The 17426-nt window shown below is 53.6% G+C and overlaps 5 protein-coding genes across 5 annotated transcripts; 3 read left to right on the top strand and 2 right to left on the bottom strand.

Annotated features, from left to right (window-relative positions):
- Window positions 1–3586: 3586 nt before the first annotated feature.
- COCSUDRAFT_32261 (hypothetical protein) lies at window positions 3587–4746 on the top strand (the record flags this gene model as incomplete). Its single annotated transcript, XM_005651238.1, has 3 exons — window positions 3587–3612; window positions 3816–4074; window positions 4263–4746. Coding segments are annotated over exons 1-3 (329 nt in total), but the record flags the coding sequence as incomplete, so codon positions are not given.
- Window positions 4747–5550: 804 nt separating this feature from the next.
- On the top strand, window positions 5551–6776 carry COCSUDRAFT_83583 (hypothetical protein; the record flags this gene model as incomplete). Its single annotated transcript, XM_005651511.1, has 5 exons — window positions 5551–5612; window positions 5731–5894; window positions 5985–6130; window positions 6259–6434; window positions 6710–6776. The coding sequence occupies 5 exons, from the start codon at window positions 5551–5553 to the stop codon at window positions 6774–6776; spliced, it is 615 nt and encodes a 204-aa protein (XP_005651568.1).
- A 136-nt stretch (window positions 6777–6912) lies between these two features.
- Window positions 6913–8126, bottom strand: COCSUDRAFT_52445 (AIG2-like protein). Its single transcript, XM_005651237.1, has 5 exons — window positions 7999–8126; window positions 7826–7917; window positions 7677–7719; window positions 7480–7579; window positions 6913–7394 (listed from the first exon to the last, which is right to left on the bottom strand). Exons 1-5 carry the CDS (start codon window positions 8081–8083, stop codon window positions 7238–7240), a joined length of 477 nt encoding a protein of 158 aa, XP_005651294.1. The 5' UTR covers window positions 8084–8126; the 3' UTR covers window positions 6913–7237.
- A 462-nt stretch (window positions 8127–8588) lies between these two features.
- On the top strand, window positions 8589–11967 carry COCSUDRAFT_59264 (APG6-domain-containing protein; the record flags this gene model as incomplete). The annotated part of the gene is made up of 8 exons (XM_005651236.1): window positions 8589–8724; window positions 8904–9073; window positions 9320–9466; window positions 9832–10056; window positions 10523–10693; window positions 10978–11136; window positions 11335–11463; window positions 11758–11967. The coding sequence occupies 8 exons, from the start codon at window positions 8589–8591 to the stop codon at window positions 11965–11967; spliced, it is 1347 nt and encodes a 448-aa protein (XP_005651293.1).
- A 796-nt stretch (window positions 11968–12763) lies between these two features.
- COCSUDRAFT_39752 (MFS general substrate transporter) lies at window positions 12764–17272 on the bottom strand (the record flags this gene model as incomplete). The annotated part of the gene is made up of 10 exons (XM_005651235.1): window positions 12764–12921; window positions 13155–13373; window positions 13815–14031; window positions 14308–14403; window positions 14743–14955; window positions 15305–15400; window positions 15644–15901; window positions 16081–16197; window positions 16308–16395; window positions 16500–17272. The coding sequence occupies 10 exons, from the start codon at window positions 17270–17272 to the stop codon at window positions 12764–12766; spliced, it is 2235 nt and encodes a 744-aa protein (XP_005651292.1).
- Between the last annotated feature and the right edge of the window lie 154 nt (window positions 17273–17426).

The following is a 17426-nucleotide window of genomic DNA, read 5'->3' as shown; positions in this document are numbered from 1 at the left end:
ATGGAGTCGATCCAGTTAATGCAGCATGCCCCACGTGAGAGGTGTGCTTGCTTCTGGTTGTTTTTGTTCACAATTGGCAAATGTGAAAGTTTTGTGCGCTGTTCTGGTATGACAGATTTAATTTATCGTGCGACAGGTTGCCATCGAGCTCCCTCTTACCCAGTCATGTGTCACCCGCAACACGCCTGCTCGAGAAACGGCGCGAGACCTTTGAGATTCAGGAAGCTCTGGAGAAACAAAAGCAGGAATTTGCACGAAAGGTACGCTATCTTGACACCATCCAATCAATTTCCGATATGGCAAGGGCAGTCCTCCATCATACAACACTGCAATACTTCATCTCTCAGAGGTCTACTCTGTCAAGAATAGCAAGGTGCTGAGTGTACTGTCCAGGAAGAGGAATTTAGGAGGCGGGAGGAGAGCCTCAAAAGCAGGGATTTGGAGCTCCAGGATTCCATGATACGCTTCAGCAAGTTCTTGCAAGACAATGAAGCAAAACGGGTGCGAGCAATCAAGAAGGTGGCGGATGAGAGGAAAATGAAGGAGAGCAAAGAGCTTGAGATAGAACAAGTGGTGCGTGCTCCTCTTCTCTGTGCCCCAGGATTGTTCCCAACATCCGCATACTTGCGAGCAATGCTGTCTTCACAGATGGATGAGGGGCCATTTTTCCAGGGAAGCGCTGCAGCGCTGTTAACTTTACAGTGGTGTTCCTAGTGCAGCAAGGCAGCCTCAACAATGTGAAGCTGCTGACAGAGAAGACGAGGGAGGCACTCAAACGCTACCTGAGGTCGGCAGCCCTGCCTTTCAAATTGAAGAAGCGTATCGCATCGGCCAGACAATTTACAAATTCGAATTTGTAGGCTGCAAGGTCTTACAATATGCTGGATATTCATTAGTGATACACGAGGCCAAGGCCTGATTATATATGCCTGACATGCAGATTTGCTGACCAGGTATGAGGAGTATCTAGAGAGCATCCTAGACACGACGGAGGAGTTTCATGAGATAGAGGATATCATGTCCCGGCATGCAACCCTCCAAGCCACAAACAGCGACCTTATGGAGCAGCAACAGAGAGTCAGCGATCTTGCAGAGCAGAAGAGGTGGGCACTGAAAGCTTCTACTCAATCGGACACTTCTCTTGCCTTCTCACACGTACAGAGGACATCTGGGGTGGAAGCATTATCTCCTGGTTTGAAAAATATCTGAGATCGTTGACAATTTGAAATAACATGCAACTGATATTTGTGTGAGTTGCAGAGCAGAGCTGCAAGGGGTTTGCAAAGCGAAAGCCTTGAAGGTGTTGGCACTGAACAACATAGTGCAAGGAACGAGGAGAGATATTGACCTTGTGTCCCAAGAGATACTGGCTCTCGAGAATGGCAAAGACGCTATCTTGGCTGCTGCGACACAGAAGACATCGGAGCATGGCCAGGTGCATGTCACTCCCGTCCATCGGCATCCCAATATAATTTATCATCCTGTCAGTGATCTGCAGCTCGTCTATAAACCACTAGGCCGAGGCCCCTTCCTTTTCTGTCTGGACTTACTTGCCAAGTTCTTTGAACAAAGCTTCAAGCAAAGGAAGTTCCCAGTCCTGCAGTTGATCTGGCATGAGCAATGCAAGTTGCTCGAGCGGTCAAAAGACTCCAATAGTACTCTGTGCGTGCCATTGCAGCTCTGCATGACAATTGAAAACCTGTACCACCGGGTCCAAGGCTGCTCATGCGTGAAGCATTCAGCCGGCATTGGCTTGCTGGCGCAAGCTGAGGTCGTGTGCAATTTCATCTGCGACCTGGCAAGCATGAAGGCTCCCAAACATGATGAGGCACTGACACAGATTGCAGTGCTGTGATATGTTGGTGGTGTGCATCATTGACCCTTGCATGCCATGGCATGAGATTTCTGGAATGAGTCCGTAAAAACAGGCAATTCTCTGATATATCTGGTGATCTGGCTGGCTGATCTTGGCGAAAACAAAAATCATTCATTGGACGGTCAATTTCATTCAATCACATGGGTCCACATGATGGACTCTTGCTTTCCGAAGAGGTCAAGATAGAAGCTGCTACTCAAGCGTTCAATATATTTCATAGTGGTCATCCAAGTAGCTGTGGGATGAAGTTGATGCAAACACGGGGGCTCCATCCCGCAGTGAGCTATTGCTCAACACGAAACTTCTGTCGCACCTGTTCTTGTTGTTGTTGCTACCTACAATAATTGATGATCTGATCAAGAACTGGCCGCAATCACTATGGGCTTGTGTAAGGATGGAGCGTACGATTGGATCGAGGTCTATTTTAGGGACTGTGTGTACAGGTGCGGCGCCCTCGGTGTGATTGAACACCTTAGTTGCTATGTCAGCATGGTCCTTTCAGACCAACATGATCCTCAAGTGTACTGGTACTTGCAACTCGTGCGTTGATATTTATAATGGGTTAATTTTTAGCACTTGCTGAAGCTTGTATATCCTGGATGCTTGTCTTTGCTGGTGAGCATGGGACGTCTAATACAGCGTGGCATTCTCTGACTCCTGGACTCAACACTTAGAAGTGTCGAGATCTCGGATTACAATGAACAGAGCAGCATGGGATCAAGCTGAGAAGCTCCTGTGTGCTGTCTGCAGCTATCGGGACCTTGCAGGTTTCATTTTGGGCATGTCGTCCATTGCATGTTGGCTGGTCGCCCAGTTGCCGCAGATAATCAGCAATTATCGGAATAAAAGCGCCGAGGCGCTCAGTCCCTGGTTCCTAGCGGAATGGTTACTGGTGCGCGCCCGTCTCTAAATCAAGATAGTCGCCAGAGTTCCAAATAGTAGCTATGCAGCGCAACTGAACCTGGTGCTTTGCAGGGGGACACTTGTAATCTTTTAGGGTGCTTGCTGACTGGCAGTCAGCTGGCTACACAAGTGTATACAGCCATGTAAGCAGGCCCCTCCCCTCCTCCTCTGACTGGTCCTGTCATCGGCTGTCATCGTCAATATCATTTGATTGCAGTCTTCACCAACGTGTCATTGATGCGCAGGTATTTTGTCTGCGCCGATGTGGTGCTTGTTGTGCAATACATCTACTACACCACGCTGCAGAGGCGGCGGCAGAGGCTGAGAGCCATGCGCAAGAGCCTGCGCCAGAGGCATTCCAGGCACATGCATCACACGCATGTGAGTCCTCTCTGGCCTTGTCTCTCAAGCTGCAACCATATGGTCTTGACTTGTGCAGATTACCAGGTTGTAATTGCCCTGTTTATCTGTACTAGGCGCTGTCTCAATGCGTCTGTTAATATGATGAAGGGGATCATCATGACAGCGTTCACATGGGCGCAGGATGGTCAAATCACAATAGTGGCGGTGGGGCAGCCAGAGGCGGGTGGCAGCTCTGCAGTGGCAGAGCAGCAGGAGCCGCTGTTGGCCGGGCAGCAGCAGAAGGTGCGGCTGCTGGCGTGCTGCTGCTTCATGATGATGCTGCAGTGGCAGGGCTCGGCCTGGGGCGTCGACCGGGGGCAGCCCCTCACCTGGCAGCAACGCGATAGCGGCGCTGGCAGCCGGCAGCTCCTGTGGGAGCCGAGTTTTGTGGCCACGTTCTGGAAGGGCGGCCAAATGCCTGAGTGGGCCAGGTGTGAATCTCTGTCGATATTTACCCTCTTATGAACCAGATTATAGAGTACTTCGCTTTGAAGATGAGCCAGACACTGCCCTTGTCACACCCAAGGAGGCTCTGCTAGCCGGTTGAAAGATGCCATTTCATGTGGGGAGTGGTCCCATTATTTTTGGTGTCGTGAGGGCACATAGCTGATGGGGTGCATGCCGCTGGCTGCAGGACGTTTGGGCAGGTGCTGGGGTATGCCTCGTCGGGCTTCTACCTGGGATCCCGAGTTTCACAGATCGTGCGCAATTGGCGGCGGCACAGCGCGGAGGGGCTGAGCCTGGCCATGTTTGGGTGCGCGATAGCGGCCAATGTCACCTACGGCAGCGGCATTCTGTTGCGCACCTACACATGGGCCGACCTGCGCGCGTCCACCCCCTGGATCCTCGGCAGCCTCGGCACTGTCTCCCTGGACGTCCTCATCTTCTGCCAGGTGAGCCTGCAGGCGCTGCGCAGCACCTGGCCAGCCGGCTGTGAATTGTGCAAGATCACCACCCTTTTCTGTGATTGGGCAAAGCATATTGTTCTGTTGTTGCTGTTGTATCTAGCAAGTTTTGAGGCCGACAGGTCTCTGATGGTGAGCGTGTGGTTGAAGGAACCATCATGTGTGGTGCCATGCAGGCAAAGCACTACAGGCGGCAAAAGACAGAGGTGCGGGGTTTGCTAGACCCTGAATAGCAATCAGCGCACAGACCTGGCCCTTCTGCTCAGCCGGTGCAGCCTCGGCCGGCCAGCAGCGCCATCCGCTGGCCCACATGGCTGCGCAGGTCGCCAGGCCAGCAGATGAGGCCATGAGAGCTGCAGCTGCACCCATAACGTTGCAACGTTGTCAGCCTGGGTGAGCTTCAGAAAAAAGTTGATCAGGCCGGGTCTGTGCAATACCAGGGTATGCACGACTCAGTCCTTGCAGCCCGTCAATGTCCTCTAAGAACAGCAATGCATGTGGGTTTCCACACTGATATTATTTAATCTTCGTTGTTGGACACTCGTGTACTTACATTGACTGCTCTAATGAAGCATGTTGCTGGATTATGGCAGCTTGCTTTCTTGAGAATGTTGTCTGTTCCATAGGCAGATATGGTACATGTAAATTGTACAAGTCTATAAGTATGAAAGAGCGAGTGACAGAAAGGCTTGTATATATATCAAAGTGACAGGCATGTGATGAAGCAAATGGATCTGTGTCTGATTAGATTATGCTGGCCCTTCTGAAGAAAAGTTCTGAGACCATAACCATGGACTGGCCAGCAGCCAGTGGCATGGCGTGGCAGGCCCACAGTGACTGGGGCGGCACTGGGCTGATCATGATTGCAATTGCTCACTGAGCAGCTGCAGCACACACGCATGGCATGCATACAAATTCAATGACGACACCCTCTCACCAGGATAAGCTTGAAGTTCTCAAGCACTCCAAGAGGGAACTCTCTGCTCCTGATCCATGATGCGCATTTCACCCTGAACTTCCCACTATAGTCCCAATAGTCGCTTGCATGAGGACACATCACCTCGCCCGACTTGGCAAGCTACGCTACATGCCCAGCAAGTCGTCATTTCAGATGAGACGCCTTTCAGAAGCGTATTTGACACAAGAACTTTGAATGTCCTCCTACTAACACATAATAGCAACTTGTAAAGCTCTGGACGATAGATCTTGAACGAATGCTCTCACTGCCAAGTCCAACATCTGGTTTGTTTCTGGAAGTAAGCTTCAGGAGACTTCTTAAGAGCTGCGAAGAGATTATTGAAGGAGACAATAAGGGGAGAGAAGACTTCCAAGATTGGCGATCGAGTCCCGTATTTCACCATGTAAGCACATTAAAACTGCTTTTAGATCATTTCTTTTGTCCACCTGTGTTCCTGAAAATATCTTTGCACAATTTGAAATATTTGAAATGTATACTTTGACCATATGCAGTACGTGGAAACCCTCCAAGAACAGCTCGCAGACCTCAGATCAGCAGGCGCCAAAAGGTACAAGTGCACTTTCCTTGGCGCGATTTCCGACAGTAAACTAGATGTAAACTTCTTGGAACATCTGTGAAGTTTTTGTAGTTCCTCTGTACGCTTGAACTTGGTGTTTCTTTTGCAGGATACCCAGCGATCTTCTTGACCAGTATGAGCAGCATGTGGATAATATTTCGAGGCAACTTGGTCCTGCCAAGCTGCCCTCATACTGCAGACCCCCTGCCAGTGGCACGAAGGCCACCCCTCCCTCAGGAATGAAGGAGGGCAATAGCAATAGTCCTGCAGGAGGTCTGCTCCATTCCATTTTCAAGAGTTTATGGCGCCTTGCAAGGCAAGGGAAGTGGTGGAACTGATTGGAGATCTCAATACTTTGAGCAGGTGCTGTTGCTGGGGAGCATGGATCAGCTGCACAAGCGCCGCAGTCTGAGGGGGTCAAGGAGAGGGCTGCACTCAATCAGCGGCCAGCCCTGGGAAACTTGACCTCGGACACAAAGGAAGTCATTGATCGGCAGCAGAATTTGCAGGTGTTTTCCTGCAAGATTGCCTGTTAAAGTTTCTCAAGGCATCACTTTCCTTTGCATGACTGCGAGCTCTGCTGCATCATTATTCTCTCTCTGGCAGGTGCTCAAGATGCATGCTTTGCAAATTGCAGGATGATCTAACGGATGAGATGGTGGAGTTGGCAGCTGGGCTGAAGCGCAATGCACAGGCCATGCAGCAGTCTGTCACACAGCGAGGCGTATTGCTGGAAGAGACCGATGAGAGCATAGAAAGGAATCTGGCTTCAGCGCAGAAGAGCGTGAAACGGGCAAAGGAGGAGCACACAAGGTCAGCTTTCTTTACTCTTTGTAGATTGCCAGACATGCTTCACAATTAGTGATATAATTTAATACCTTGTGTGTGTTGCTCAAACTTCAAGCTTGGCATCTAGAGCTGACCATGGACAATAGATGTCTGGAACTATCACACGATAGCTTTATGTCCTATACCAAATCGTTTGACGAGCTTGGCCTGTTCTGTAGGGGCAAAAGGAGCTTTTGGCTGACGTGCTTCATCATACTTGGCGTCTGCTTGTCCTTTGCTGGTGTGGTCCTGTTCATCAGGCTGACCCGAGCTGTTGGGTACACAGCAGCCCCACGCTTCAGGGCAAACCCAAACACAGAGCTGTAACGACCACATCACAGTGCCATGCTGAGATGGCCTCAAAGCTGTAATATTGCTGTATTTGTTGCTGAATTAGATTTATAAGAAGGTCGAGCATTACTAGACATATGTGCAGCTTGAGCCTGGCATAGCACAATGTATAATAGAAGAGCTGTTAAAACGCTTTCAAGTTGAGCATGACGCTGATGTTCGTACATCACACCACTGGCCAGCCTATTGAAGCTGTACACACTACATGATAATACCCCAGCGCCCTGCTCTTGAAAGAAGTTGTGTAACAAAAATTGGCACCGGTGCAGCTAGCAGCGCTGATAACAAAGAGTCATTCAATGTTGGACATTGCCAGGTTTATTGCCTGTGTTGTATCAGAAGAGCTTAACGAACAGACAATGGGTCTGTCACCTATTCTCAAATACCAACAGAGACATCTAAGCAGCTATCGGCCATAAAGCGCGCTGCAATTCTCATCATGTGCTCTCAACGGGCTCCGGATGGTTGTATGGCCTATTGTTTGAGGTGTTTGTCAGCTCCAGTTCCTCCTTAAATATGGTGCACATCTTCACGTAGTTTTCCAGATGCTTCCTTCTCCATTCTTGATAGTCCCATTTGCCATAGAGGAGGTGCCTGCATAAATCCCATCCGTCTCAGAGGAAGGCCTGGACTTTCACTATTCTTGCACACAAGTACTACCAGGAAGATTTGAGATCACCTGGCACTGTCCTGCCACACGTACACACTGGCGTCCACCTGACTGCCATCAGCCAAGATCGGCGTTGCATCTGTCTTGTAGTACTCTTCGCCCTCAAACTCTTCAGATACAGGACACTTCAAGATGCTTGTAGGCATACCAAACGCGTTATTCAATACTGGACATGACTATTATCACTGCATGGGCGACGAATGTACCGTCAAAAACCTCCATTTCCTCACAATTCAAGCCATAGAGTACCTGCGGGGGCACACAAGAAACATCAGATCACAATTGCCTTTATTAATGAGCTCACCTGCAGAAGGAGGCAGAACTGCCTGATGCAACCATTTGATCATATACTTACTAGGCCGTTGACTTCGTCAGATTCTTCTGCAGGAACTATCGCTGGAAAAATGAAACCCTTGATGCGATGCCTCCTGTACCCTCTGATTTTAGCTGCGAGAAAGGCACACAACTCAGGCCTTGTCTAGAGGGCTTCGTTTCTTGATTTTACTCATATCTTAATGTGTATCCTACCAGGTTGCTGCCTCGGTGCTCTTCTGATCAGAGCTGCCACCACTTCTTCTGACATCAAGGTGCCATAAACAAAGACGTTGCTCATGACTTCAGGTGATTAAGTGTCAATATAAATGAACCTTCGAAATGATGAAGGAAGTGAGATGATATGGTGTCCTTCTAGATTGACCGCAAGTCTCGGAACGCGTATCCTCGCATGCATGGTTTTTCTTGGGCGTGGCCGACAAACGCACAGACCTTCTTCAGTTCTAGACTACCGCCATTAATCGCCTCGGAAACGCAACAAGGATGCAATCTCTGGTTTATCGCTTTGAGCCAACGCTGATGTACCTGACCCTTTGGATAGCTGGAGAAAGTATCTCGACATTGGTTTGTATTGACAAGTCTGTTTGACAGTCAATTCTCCCTTGATCAAGAATTAGAGTTCGCATTCTGACGCGATAAATAAGTTGCAGTAATTCCTGCCGCTCTTAAGCGGGAATGCTCGGTGAATAGACACCTGCCTTGTGGCAGTGGGGATGGCTTTACGCCTCATACTCGCCACCTGATCGATTCACGAGGCATAACGACCGCTGAGTGACTATCCAGATATGACTGGTCCCAGCGAGCAGGCCTTCTGCTGCCAGTCCTGCAGATGTCGGTTGAACATCACAGACCTGGACACTCTGGATCAGGCAGGGCCATCGGGCAAACAATCGGTGTTGATGAATGGCAGCTTGTTCGGCGGTACAAAAGTGGATGAGTCTTTTGTGCTCCTTGACGCGTCCAAGCGGGGCCAGGCTGCACAGGACCCACACCAACCTCACCCAGGCAAGCTTTGTCTCCTTGTCATCGTCAGGCCTTCCTACTCATGATCACATTGGCAAGAACGTCATCTCAAGGCGTGCATAAATCTTTTCATGCAGGCCGCAATCTCGACGAGTCCTTTGTGATGCTGGCGGGCTCCGCATCAGTCCTGCACCAGGGCCATGGGGGGCACCTGCGCGCGTCCAACCACGGCGTCCCCTTGCAGGCGCTGGACGACCACTTTGCGCAGCTGGCCCGCACTTTCGAGATCGCATCGGGAGAGACTGCAGTGAGCCTCTCCCCGCACTTACCACATCCTAGCCACTCACTTCAAGAACCATACACAACTGTGTCTCCCTTCCTTGTTCAGGCACACATGTGGTTCAGGTTTCTGGTTTCTGCTAAAGCACAGATGCAAGGTGGTCACTGTGCAATCCCTCAATGGATCAGGACTGGATTGCTGATGCGCAAAGGCCAAGAAAGCATACCAGGCACGGCACGAATGTCATTGTGCTGCGATTGATGTTGGGCTCAGGTGGATCAGCCGCTGTGCCTGGAGTGCGCGACGCGGGTACGAGAGGAGATGGACGCGGCCGTGACAGAGATGGAGGCCGAGTGTGAGGCCTACGAGGCCGCCCTGCAGAACCTGGCGGTCGAGGACGCCAAGCCGCTCTCAGAGAAAGTGCGTCCATGCACTGCATTCGACACCACTCTCATAGTACAGCAACAGCTTAGCACTGCGTCTGCAGCTGTTGCGCATGCTCACCACCTAGCTGCCAATCGTAGCACCGAACGCAGCTCGGCTGCCTCTGTTGGAGGCACAGGCCCATTCGGAATCATGCAGTCCTGTGCTTTCGTGCGCCATTTTGTAGCCCCTGCCCGCCGCGTGACGGCTCGCCGCAATGGTGCACGCTCAAAATCACAGAAAGTCTCAAGACTGAGAAGACACATTCAAGTGGACACCGCCAAAGATCAGAAGTACGCCAACGCAAGAGGGCTTCCTCACTGGAGGACCCAATCTCGAACAAGCCACCCGCATGCGCGCAGGAGTTTGCGGTAGAGATGGCGGCTGCGGAGGAGGGTGAGCGCGCGGAGGCGTTGCGGGCGGAGTCGGCGGAGGCTGCGCTGGCGGTGGCGCGGCGCGAGATGGAGGCGGCCCGACGGCGCGCGGCGGAGCTGGGGGAGATGGAGGCGCGCTACTGGCACGACTTCAACGACTTCCAGCTGCAGCTGCGCGCCCACGTCGATGAACGCGACGTCCTCCTGCGCAAGGTGCTGCCCTGCTTTGACTGTCATGTTACACACTGCCCTACCAAGAAGTTTATTGGGTCAGGGTCTAGTGGATCACAGGGTGCCTCCATTAATATTGCCCTGTGAGCCCACCTGTAGAGGCTGCAGTACCTGGCTCGGTACTGGTGGTTTTTGAGGCACCTCTGCCAACATGAGCGCCTTCATTGTCAGTGCGAGGGGAGCAGATTGTGCTTTTAAGAGGCCCATGCAGAATGTCTTGATCTTGGCTGATGGCTGTCAGCCGAAGTGGGGCTCCTGATCTTGCTGCACAATCAGAGACGGCTTCACGGGCACCTGTGCTGTGTAAAGCGCATGTGGCGTGAGCAGTTTTAGGCCGTCACGCGCTCATTTGAAGAAGCTTTGTGCAGAACTGCAGAACTGCAGAAAGCTGCTACTGGGCAAAACATGGGCAAGTGCTAGGTGTTTGAGTCGGATTGTTGCGCCACAGATCGACCGGACGTCCGCGCACCTGGACCGGCTGCGGCGCACCAACGTGATCAATGACGCTTTCCACATTTGGCACGACGGCCCCTTTGCCACCATCTCGGGCTTCCGCCTGGGCCGCACCAGCGCGGTGCCCGTGGAGTGGGACGAGATCAACGCCGCCTGGGGACAGGCTGTCCTCCTGCTGCACACCCTCGCGCAGGCACGCCCCTTCCATATGTCTTCCTTTTTGCATGCTCGTTTCTAGTGTCGGACGAGCCAAAGGGCATGGCATGCCTGTAGCCCTGGTGCAGCAATCACCGCATATGCCGTATGTGTCTTGGCAGTTGCCTCTTGTGTTGTGGGGTGGTTCAAGGCTTGCCAGGCATGGGCGTCAGAGCTGCTGTGGCGTTGGTTTAGCATCGCGCTTTGCTTTATTGATGCTGGTTTATCTCTGATACGCGTGTGGCGGTGGTGCAGGCATGCAAGCTGGTGTTTTCCAGCTGCCAGCTGCAGCCGATGGGCAGCTACCCGCGCGTCTGCGACAAGAAGGGCAGCCACGACCTGTTCGGCCCCGCCAGCAAGATATACTGCGCCGACTTTGACCGCGCCGTGTGCCTCTACCTCGCCTGCCTCAAGGTGCCTCCTGCATTCTCTTTTAATTTTCAGCTCTTCACTCGCTTCTGTGGGGGCACCCTGCATCTGGAGGCCGCTCACAAGCGACGTGTTCTGTCCTCTGCCAAAGAGAATAAGAGGAGTTGATTTCCTCCTTCGAAGGACAATAGTATGAGGAAGTGTAATAGCAACTAAGCAAAGAAATGGCTGGCGGGGCGGCAGGAGTTTGCGGAGTTTGCGGGGGCGCGAGACGCGTCGGAGGCCATTCCCGGGCGCACGCCGCTGGAGCTGCCGTACGCGATCGATGGCGACCGCATCGGCGGCCTCACCGTCAAGCTCACCTTCAACAAGGTGCGGCCCGCCCCATGTCTTTGCTCTCGTCCCCGCTTTGCACAGGGGAGTCTGAATCAACTCAAGTCAAGTCCATTTACGAGTCCCCTGCTTTGTTGCTCACCCATTCACATCATGCATGCAAAAAATGCACCCTGGCTTTTGCGCGGATATATTATCCTCCAATCAGTGGTATTGCTGATTGCACTTTGGTTCGAATGGTCCCACATGTGAATGGCCAGGGACACAATTGTGCACTTGGACTGAAAATGGAGGAGTAAGTGTGGGGACAAGGGAGAATGTGGGACTGTGCAGGACACGAGGTGGACCAAGGCGATGAAGTACATGCTGACCAACCTCAAGTGGTGCACGTCGTGGATGATCACGCGGCAGGAGGGCGGCCTCGCACTGCACGAGCTGCCGGGCGCCATGAGTCACCCGGAGCGCACCCTGGGCGCCTCGCTCGCATCATCCACCCTCGCCACCCCCAGAACGGTCACCAAGGATGACTGGACGGGCAGGTGATGGGTTCAAGGCAGCTGGGCAGAGGGCGGAATAACTTCTTCTTGTGTGGCTGGCAGTGGCTCAGCACTGTGGCTAGGTGAGGATAGCTGCGAAAATTGAGGTGTTTGGCTTACGGGTTGTATAAAGGAGCACTGACCTGCATTCAGTGCGATGTACATTGCATGTTATCGTCCCCGGGGGAAGCTTTTGGGCGACGCTGTATATACATCCATAGATACATCTATAGATATATCTTAGCCAGTAGCTTGTATCTATTCCAGACAGTTGAATTCAAGGTCCAAGAAGCCTCTAGATTTGATCGGTGTAGGTTGCATGGGCTCCAAATAGGAGATGAAAATTGCGACTGTCTAATTTTGAGGTTCTGCATTTTGTTCTTTACATAGTATGGTACATTCATGACGGCGTGTCAGTTTCCGAAAGAAGGGCAGTGTGTAAATCCCCTGTACAATCGCTGGTACACCGAACTAAAACTTCCTGAAAGATATTTGTCATATATTACTCACTCCAGGGCTTCCTGACTTTGGCCATTAAAGAATTTCAGTTTACATATCGCTCACACTCGCTCACCCTACAATAATCACTGTCAGTTCTTGAAGTGTAGCCCATACTCCTCTGCATGCTCCATGCACTTTCAACGTAGGCTCATGGCAAAAGAAGGAACATGAAAGGACGACTGGCTGATAGGCCTTGCCTCCATGCCACCCATTGAGGCCTCCCCATTCCTACGTCTACCCTCACTCTATTAGCAGCTGCCTAAACTCCGGCGCTCCAGATGGCACTCTCAAAGCTGGTGCCTTTAGCGCGCAGCAAAGGGGTCCGCGGCCTTCGCTTCCGCATTCTCAGAGGCGACGATCTTCTCAGCAAAGTAGAAGCCGATGCCGGACAGCAGGTACATAATAGGCACAATCAGCAGCGCCTGCTGCAGCCCCACCTTCTCCTCCAGCCCCGCAACCGCTGCAATCACCCCACAACCTTGCTCAGAATCTGTACTATCCTTCAGCCTCAAACCACAACTCTAATGGCAGTATATGTGATTCATTGGACCCTTAAGCACCAGCTGGTCCTCTGGGTGGGACAATCCTTCACATGACATTCAATGCAGGGATGCACAGACGTGCCTGGCTAATTGAGCTACATGCATGCAATTGCGTGAAAAGGGGTCAGGGAGGAAGCGAGGGGCTGTTTACCGAGGGGCCCAAGGCCGCCGATGAGGTTGCGGGCACAGAGGTGGACGGCTGAGCCGGTGGAGCCGAGGTTGGGCGGGGACACGTCGCGGATCATGATGGCGGCCGGCGCGCGCCACATCTCGCTCAGCGCAAAGCCGACCAGCAGCGCCGCCAGCGACTGGTGGTAGTCCGGCGCCATCAGGTTGGCCACCAGCACCGGAGCCGCCGCGATCGTCGCGCCTGCGCCCCAAGCACAACTCATGAATGTGCAAGAACTTTTGCCCTTTTCGTCGTGAAGACTGCAATAGCAGCCTCAACAAGACATGCTCCTCAAGATTTTGAACGCACGAAAAGTATGAAGCAGACAAGAACTGCGAGTTCCGAGAGTCTCCAGTACAACCAAGCGGGGCCGGCCTGCAGCGCTGAATCACGGGCATATGAAGAGCATGTCACATGTCAAGATCCTCCTGTCAGGGAAAAAGGTACATTGCTAGCAAAAAAATACCCTCGGCAGCCGGCAGGGGGAGAGCAAACATGCGCTGAGCCATCGGTCCCGGAAGAGTGTGTCACACCTGTTCAGGGGAGGGAGGTGCGGTGCCAAAGATACGCATAGCAGGCAAGTGGGGCAGTATACTGCCAGCAAAACATGCCATCAGCAGCGAGCTAGGGACATGGGCGGACCTGCAGTGAGCCACTGGCGGCCGCCGCGGCGTGAGAGCCAGTCGCCGGCAAGGCCGCCGGTGACGCCGCCGATGATGCCGCCGATGGGCAGCACTGCGGCGAGCGCGGGCGCGTACACGTCCGGGCTCAAATCATAGACGCGCGAATAGAACGTCGCCTGGAAACTCACCAGCGCCCAGCTGCCCACGTCGTTCATCGCCGCCGCAGCCGTCACCGCCTGCACAAGATCCCCATACCCATCGCTGTCACACCCTTAAATCATTTGGCAGTGACAGACTGCTCGGAGACAGAGCACCCAACCATGCACAATCTAATAGCAATTCAAATTTGATTAGTTTGAGTGTGTACTGAATGCAAACAAATGCAACTAAATGTAGGGATATGGCTGTGACATGCAGACTATCAGGTTCATGGAAGCCACCTATTTCAGAGAGTTGTTGCAAGGGGATTTGGCGCGCGCCTGGAAGGAGGGCAGCTTGACGAGTTTGCGCACGGAGGCCCACATGTCACTGTTGCGCTTCTCCTCCTCCTCCGCCTTCTTCAGCATCGCCGCCTTCCGCTCTGCGCGTGCCTGAGCCGCCGTCAGCGTCTGCAAGCGCCAGCACACCCCCCCTCAGGACTTTGAATAGATTAATGCCACTCACATCATGTTTATCCGCATCCCACCCAACCGGCCATGGATCAATCTCCTCTGACAGTGCATTTCCTGACCATACACTAGCCCTCAACCAGAATCCACTGACAGTGCATTCTAGCAATGAAAAATACAGCACAAAACATGCATAAGAAGAGCACGCCTCTGCCAGGTTACTTGTTCCCAGCAGAATCTGCTTTACGCGGTGCAAACGTGACCCAAAGTTGACTTGCCGTACAACCTCAGTCTCAGTCTGCTGTATATTGTGCATGCAAGAGGCGACCCGAAGCCCACCTTGGCGTACTGCTGCGCGCTGAGTTCCTCGATGGTCTGCTGCGCGAGCTGCGCCGGCCGGAAGTATGCCAGCAGCGAGGCGAGCGGGTTGCCCTGCGCCTTGCGCGGCTCCGCCAGTGTCAGAAGCGCCAGTCCCGCTATCACCAGCCCCGGGGGGCCCAGCCAGAACAGCAGGGTGCGCCACGACGACTCCGCCAGCTTTGTAAACACCACCTGCGCACGAGGAGCAGCTTAATGACCGCTTCACCCCTCTCGGCAATGTCCATTGGTGACGTTTCTGGCGAGCCCGAGGTGGCATTGAGTGGCAAAATGAGTGCCAAAATGAGTCCCCACTGATGTGGTGAGGGACTGGGCAGGCAGGGGGTAGCTTGGGGGCCATGTGTGCTGCTTGAAGGTCTCAGCAATCTGTCCCAAATAGATAGACCACCCTGATCATCATACAGCATTTACTGCCCCACACAGGGCAGTGATTGCCGCTCCCCCTGCGTGACTATGTGAGGACTATGCAGGAACGAGGGGTCAAGCTGGGGGATGCAAAGAAATGGCGGGTGCGCAGGCGCACCTGGAAATTGTAGTCGTAGATGGGTGTGATGGCGGCCATCTCGCCCTGCGTGTAAAGGATGCTCACATGCGACAGGTCCACCGCATCCAATGGCACCTGCACACGTGCAGTCACCAATCAGCACCTGCTCCTCCAAGATAGTAAAAAAATGCCCTCTCCTCCGCCTATCGCCCCAGCAGGATGCATTACATAGGAAACAACCAGCCCGCTCCCAACATTGATGTGCAAGAGAAGGATGTGATAACTGCTTACGGCTCCTTCACCACAGCAGTAAGTTGATGAGCAAGGATGGCATGTGCTTGGAAGGAGAAAAAGAAAATTGTCCCATAAGATTTTTACGGCAAGGAAGAGATTACGCGCCAGCTGGACGCCGACGGATTCGGTCGTGGAGTGGGTGACGCCAAGCTGGCCGGCGATGATGACGGCGGCGAAGGAGAGTGCGCGGCCCATGTAGATGGCGCTGTTGTAGGCCGCCATCGCAGTCGTGCGCTCGCGCGGGAACAGCTCCGGGATGAGCGAGAAGCAGATCGGGTTCTGCGTCGCTTGCGCCGCCGCAAAGCCCACGCGCAGCAGCAGCAGCTCCTGGAACGTCGTCACCTGCGGCGCGCGTAGCACACAATTCAGCAGTGGATCCATCTTGGCGCCATTCAAAGCACGCAAATGTGCTTGACGGGGCTTCAGTTGAAAGATTGTGCTTCTGCTTGAGGGCCTGCAAGTGCAGGTGGTTCCTGGACAAAGCTCTTGTCTCCAAGGAGTGTGGAGTTGTAATTGATCACCTTGGAGGCTGCCATGGTGAGGACGCTCCAGAGAGCGAGGCCGGCCGCCAGCAGGCGCGGCCTGTCTGCTTTGTCAGCCAGGTAGCCTGCTGGGATGAGGGCCAGCGCATACAGCAACTGCGCAGCCCAGGCTCTCGATCAGTCTTGCCAGAAGAAAAAGGCTGGGAAGGATGGAAGAAAAGGACCGCAGGAGATTTACATGGTGACAGTGGAACCAAGGCGCTCACCGTGTATCCGACTGTGAGCAAAGCCCCCTCGCTGTCTGATAGATGCAAGTCGGGGCTGATCAGCGGCAGCAGCGCTGGCAGCGCGAACCTGCGGCAGCACACAGCCTCAGCCTTGCAGCGCCGGTTCCATGAAGAGTCTTGCATGGGTATGTCAACATCGTGCGGATGATAAAGCTAATACAGTGGCCTGACCCTGTGGTGGAGTGGTGCACGTAGGCGAGGCTGAGCACGAGCAGGCCCCAGAAGGTGCCCACATCCACATCCAGCTTGGGCCACGAGGACGGCTGGAAGGGGTTGACCATCTGTTTGGAGGCTGCCCGGAAGTCTATCCTCACATAGTCTGTCGTCGACTCCTGCCCAAACCGCTGCTGCAGCCAGGCCAGCGGGCCCCAGCCGGACGCCTTCCTGAAGGACGATGACTGCGCGCGACTAAGCGAGCGAGTCACCGCCGGCCGCGGCGGCGGCGCGGCTTTCGGCTGCTGCCGCGTCCCGGGCAACACCGGCGGCGGCGGCAGCCGCACTGCCTGCCTGACCAGGCGGGCCGGCTTCTTCTGCTTCCAGCGCGACAGCGGGAAGCGCAGCTTCCATGCACCGTCGCCGTACTGTAAGCGAGGTGGTGGCGGTGCTGTGCTGTGAGCACCCTCCATTGAGCTGCTGCTTGCTGCGGCGCTTTCGGCTGTCCCGTTGTGTCCTCCCTGCCCGGAGGTGCTCGCCGGGTCGTCTGAGGCCTCTGGCAGAGTCCTGGCGAGCAGCTCATCCTCCTCGAAGTCTATGCTGGAGGTGCTGCCAAGAGAGCTGGCTGCCTCTATCCTCGTCCAAAAAGACCGTGCGCAAGGCGGTCTACTCAAGCTGGGCTTCTTTCTGGAATGCACCTCAAGGGAGGAGAACAGAGCCAGAGGGCGGGCACCGCCCTGCTTCCTTAGCACAGGACTCCTGATTTGGAGTGCTACTTGACCCATCTCCATCTTCGCCCTCACGCCTGAGCAAAATGAGGTAAATTAGGTTGCCAGAGTGTTGTTTCACACAGTGTGCAATGGCTTCTTCTTCTGGCCCACGTTGATTTTCACAAGGTCCTCTGTTCCAAAATTCAGAGCTTAAAATTGATGTCTCCTTATGGCT

This window comes from Coccomyxa subellipsoidea, assembly GCF_000258705.1.
Source record: "Coccomyxa subellipsoidea C-169, whole genome shotgun sequence".
NCBI lineage: Eukaryota > Viridiplantae > Chlorophyta > Trebouxiophyceae > Coccomyxaceae > Coccomyxa > Coccomyxa subellipsoidea.
Note: the sequence above shows the minus strand (reverse complement) of the source record. Positions and strands in the feature narration are given on the sequence as shown.

Bases quoted from the DNA above. Each gene is read 5' to 3' on its own strand.
- COCSUDRAFT_52445 (XM_005651237.1), bottom strand. From the start codon at position 8,083: ATGAGCAACGTCTTTGTTTATGGCACCTTGATGTCAGAAGAAGTGGTG. The intron at 7,580-7,676 runs GTACATTCGTCG...CTGTATCTGAAG, and splicing joins GGAAATGGAGGTTTTTGACG to AGTTTGAGGGCGAAGAGTAC. The intron at 7,395-7,479 runs GTGATCTCAAAT...GGATTTATGCAG, and splicing joins GTGTGGCAGGACAGTGCCAG to GCACCTCCTCTATGGCAAAT.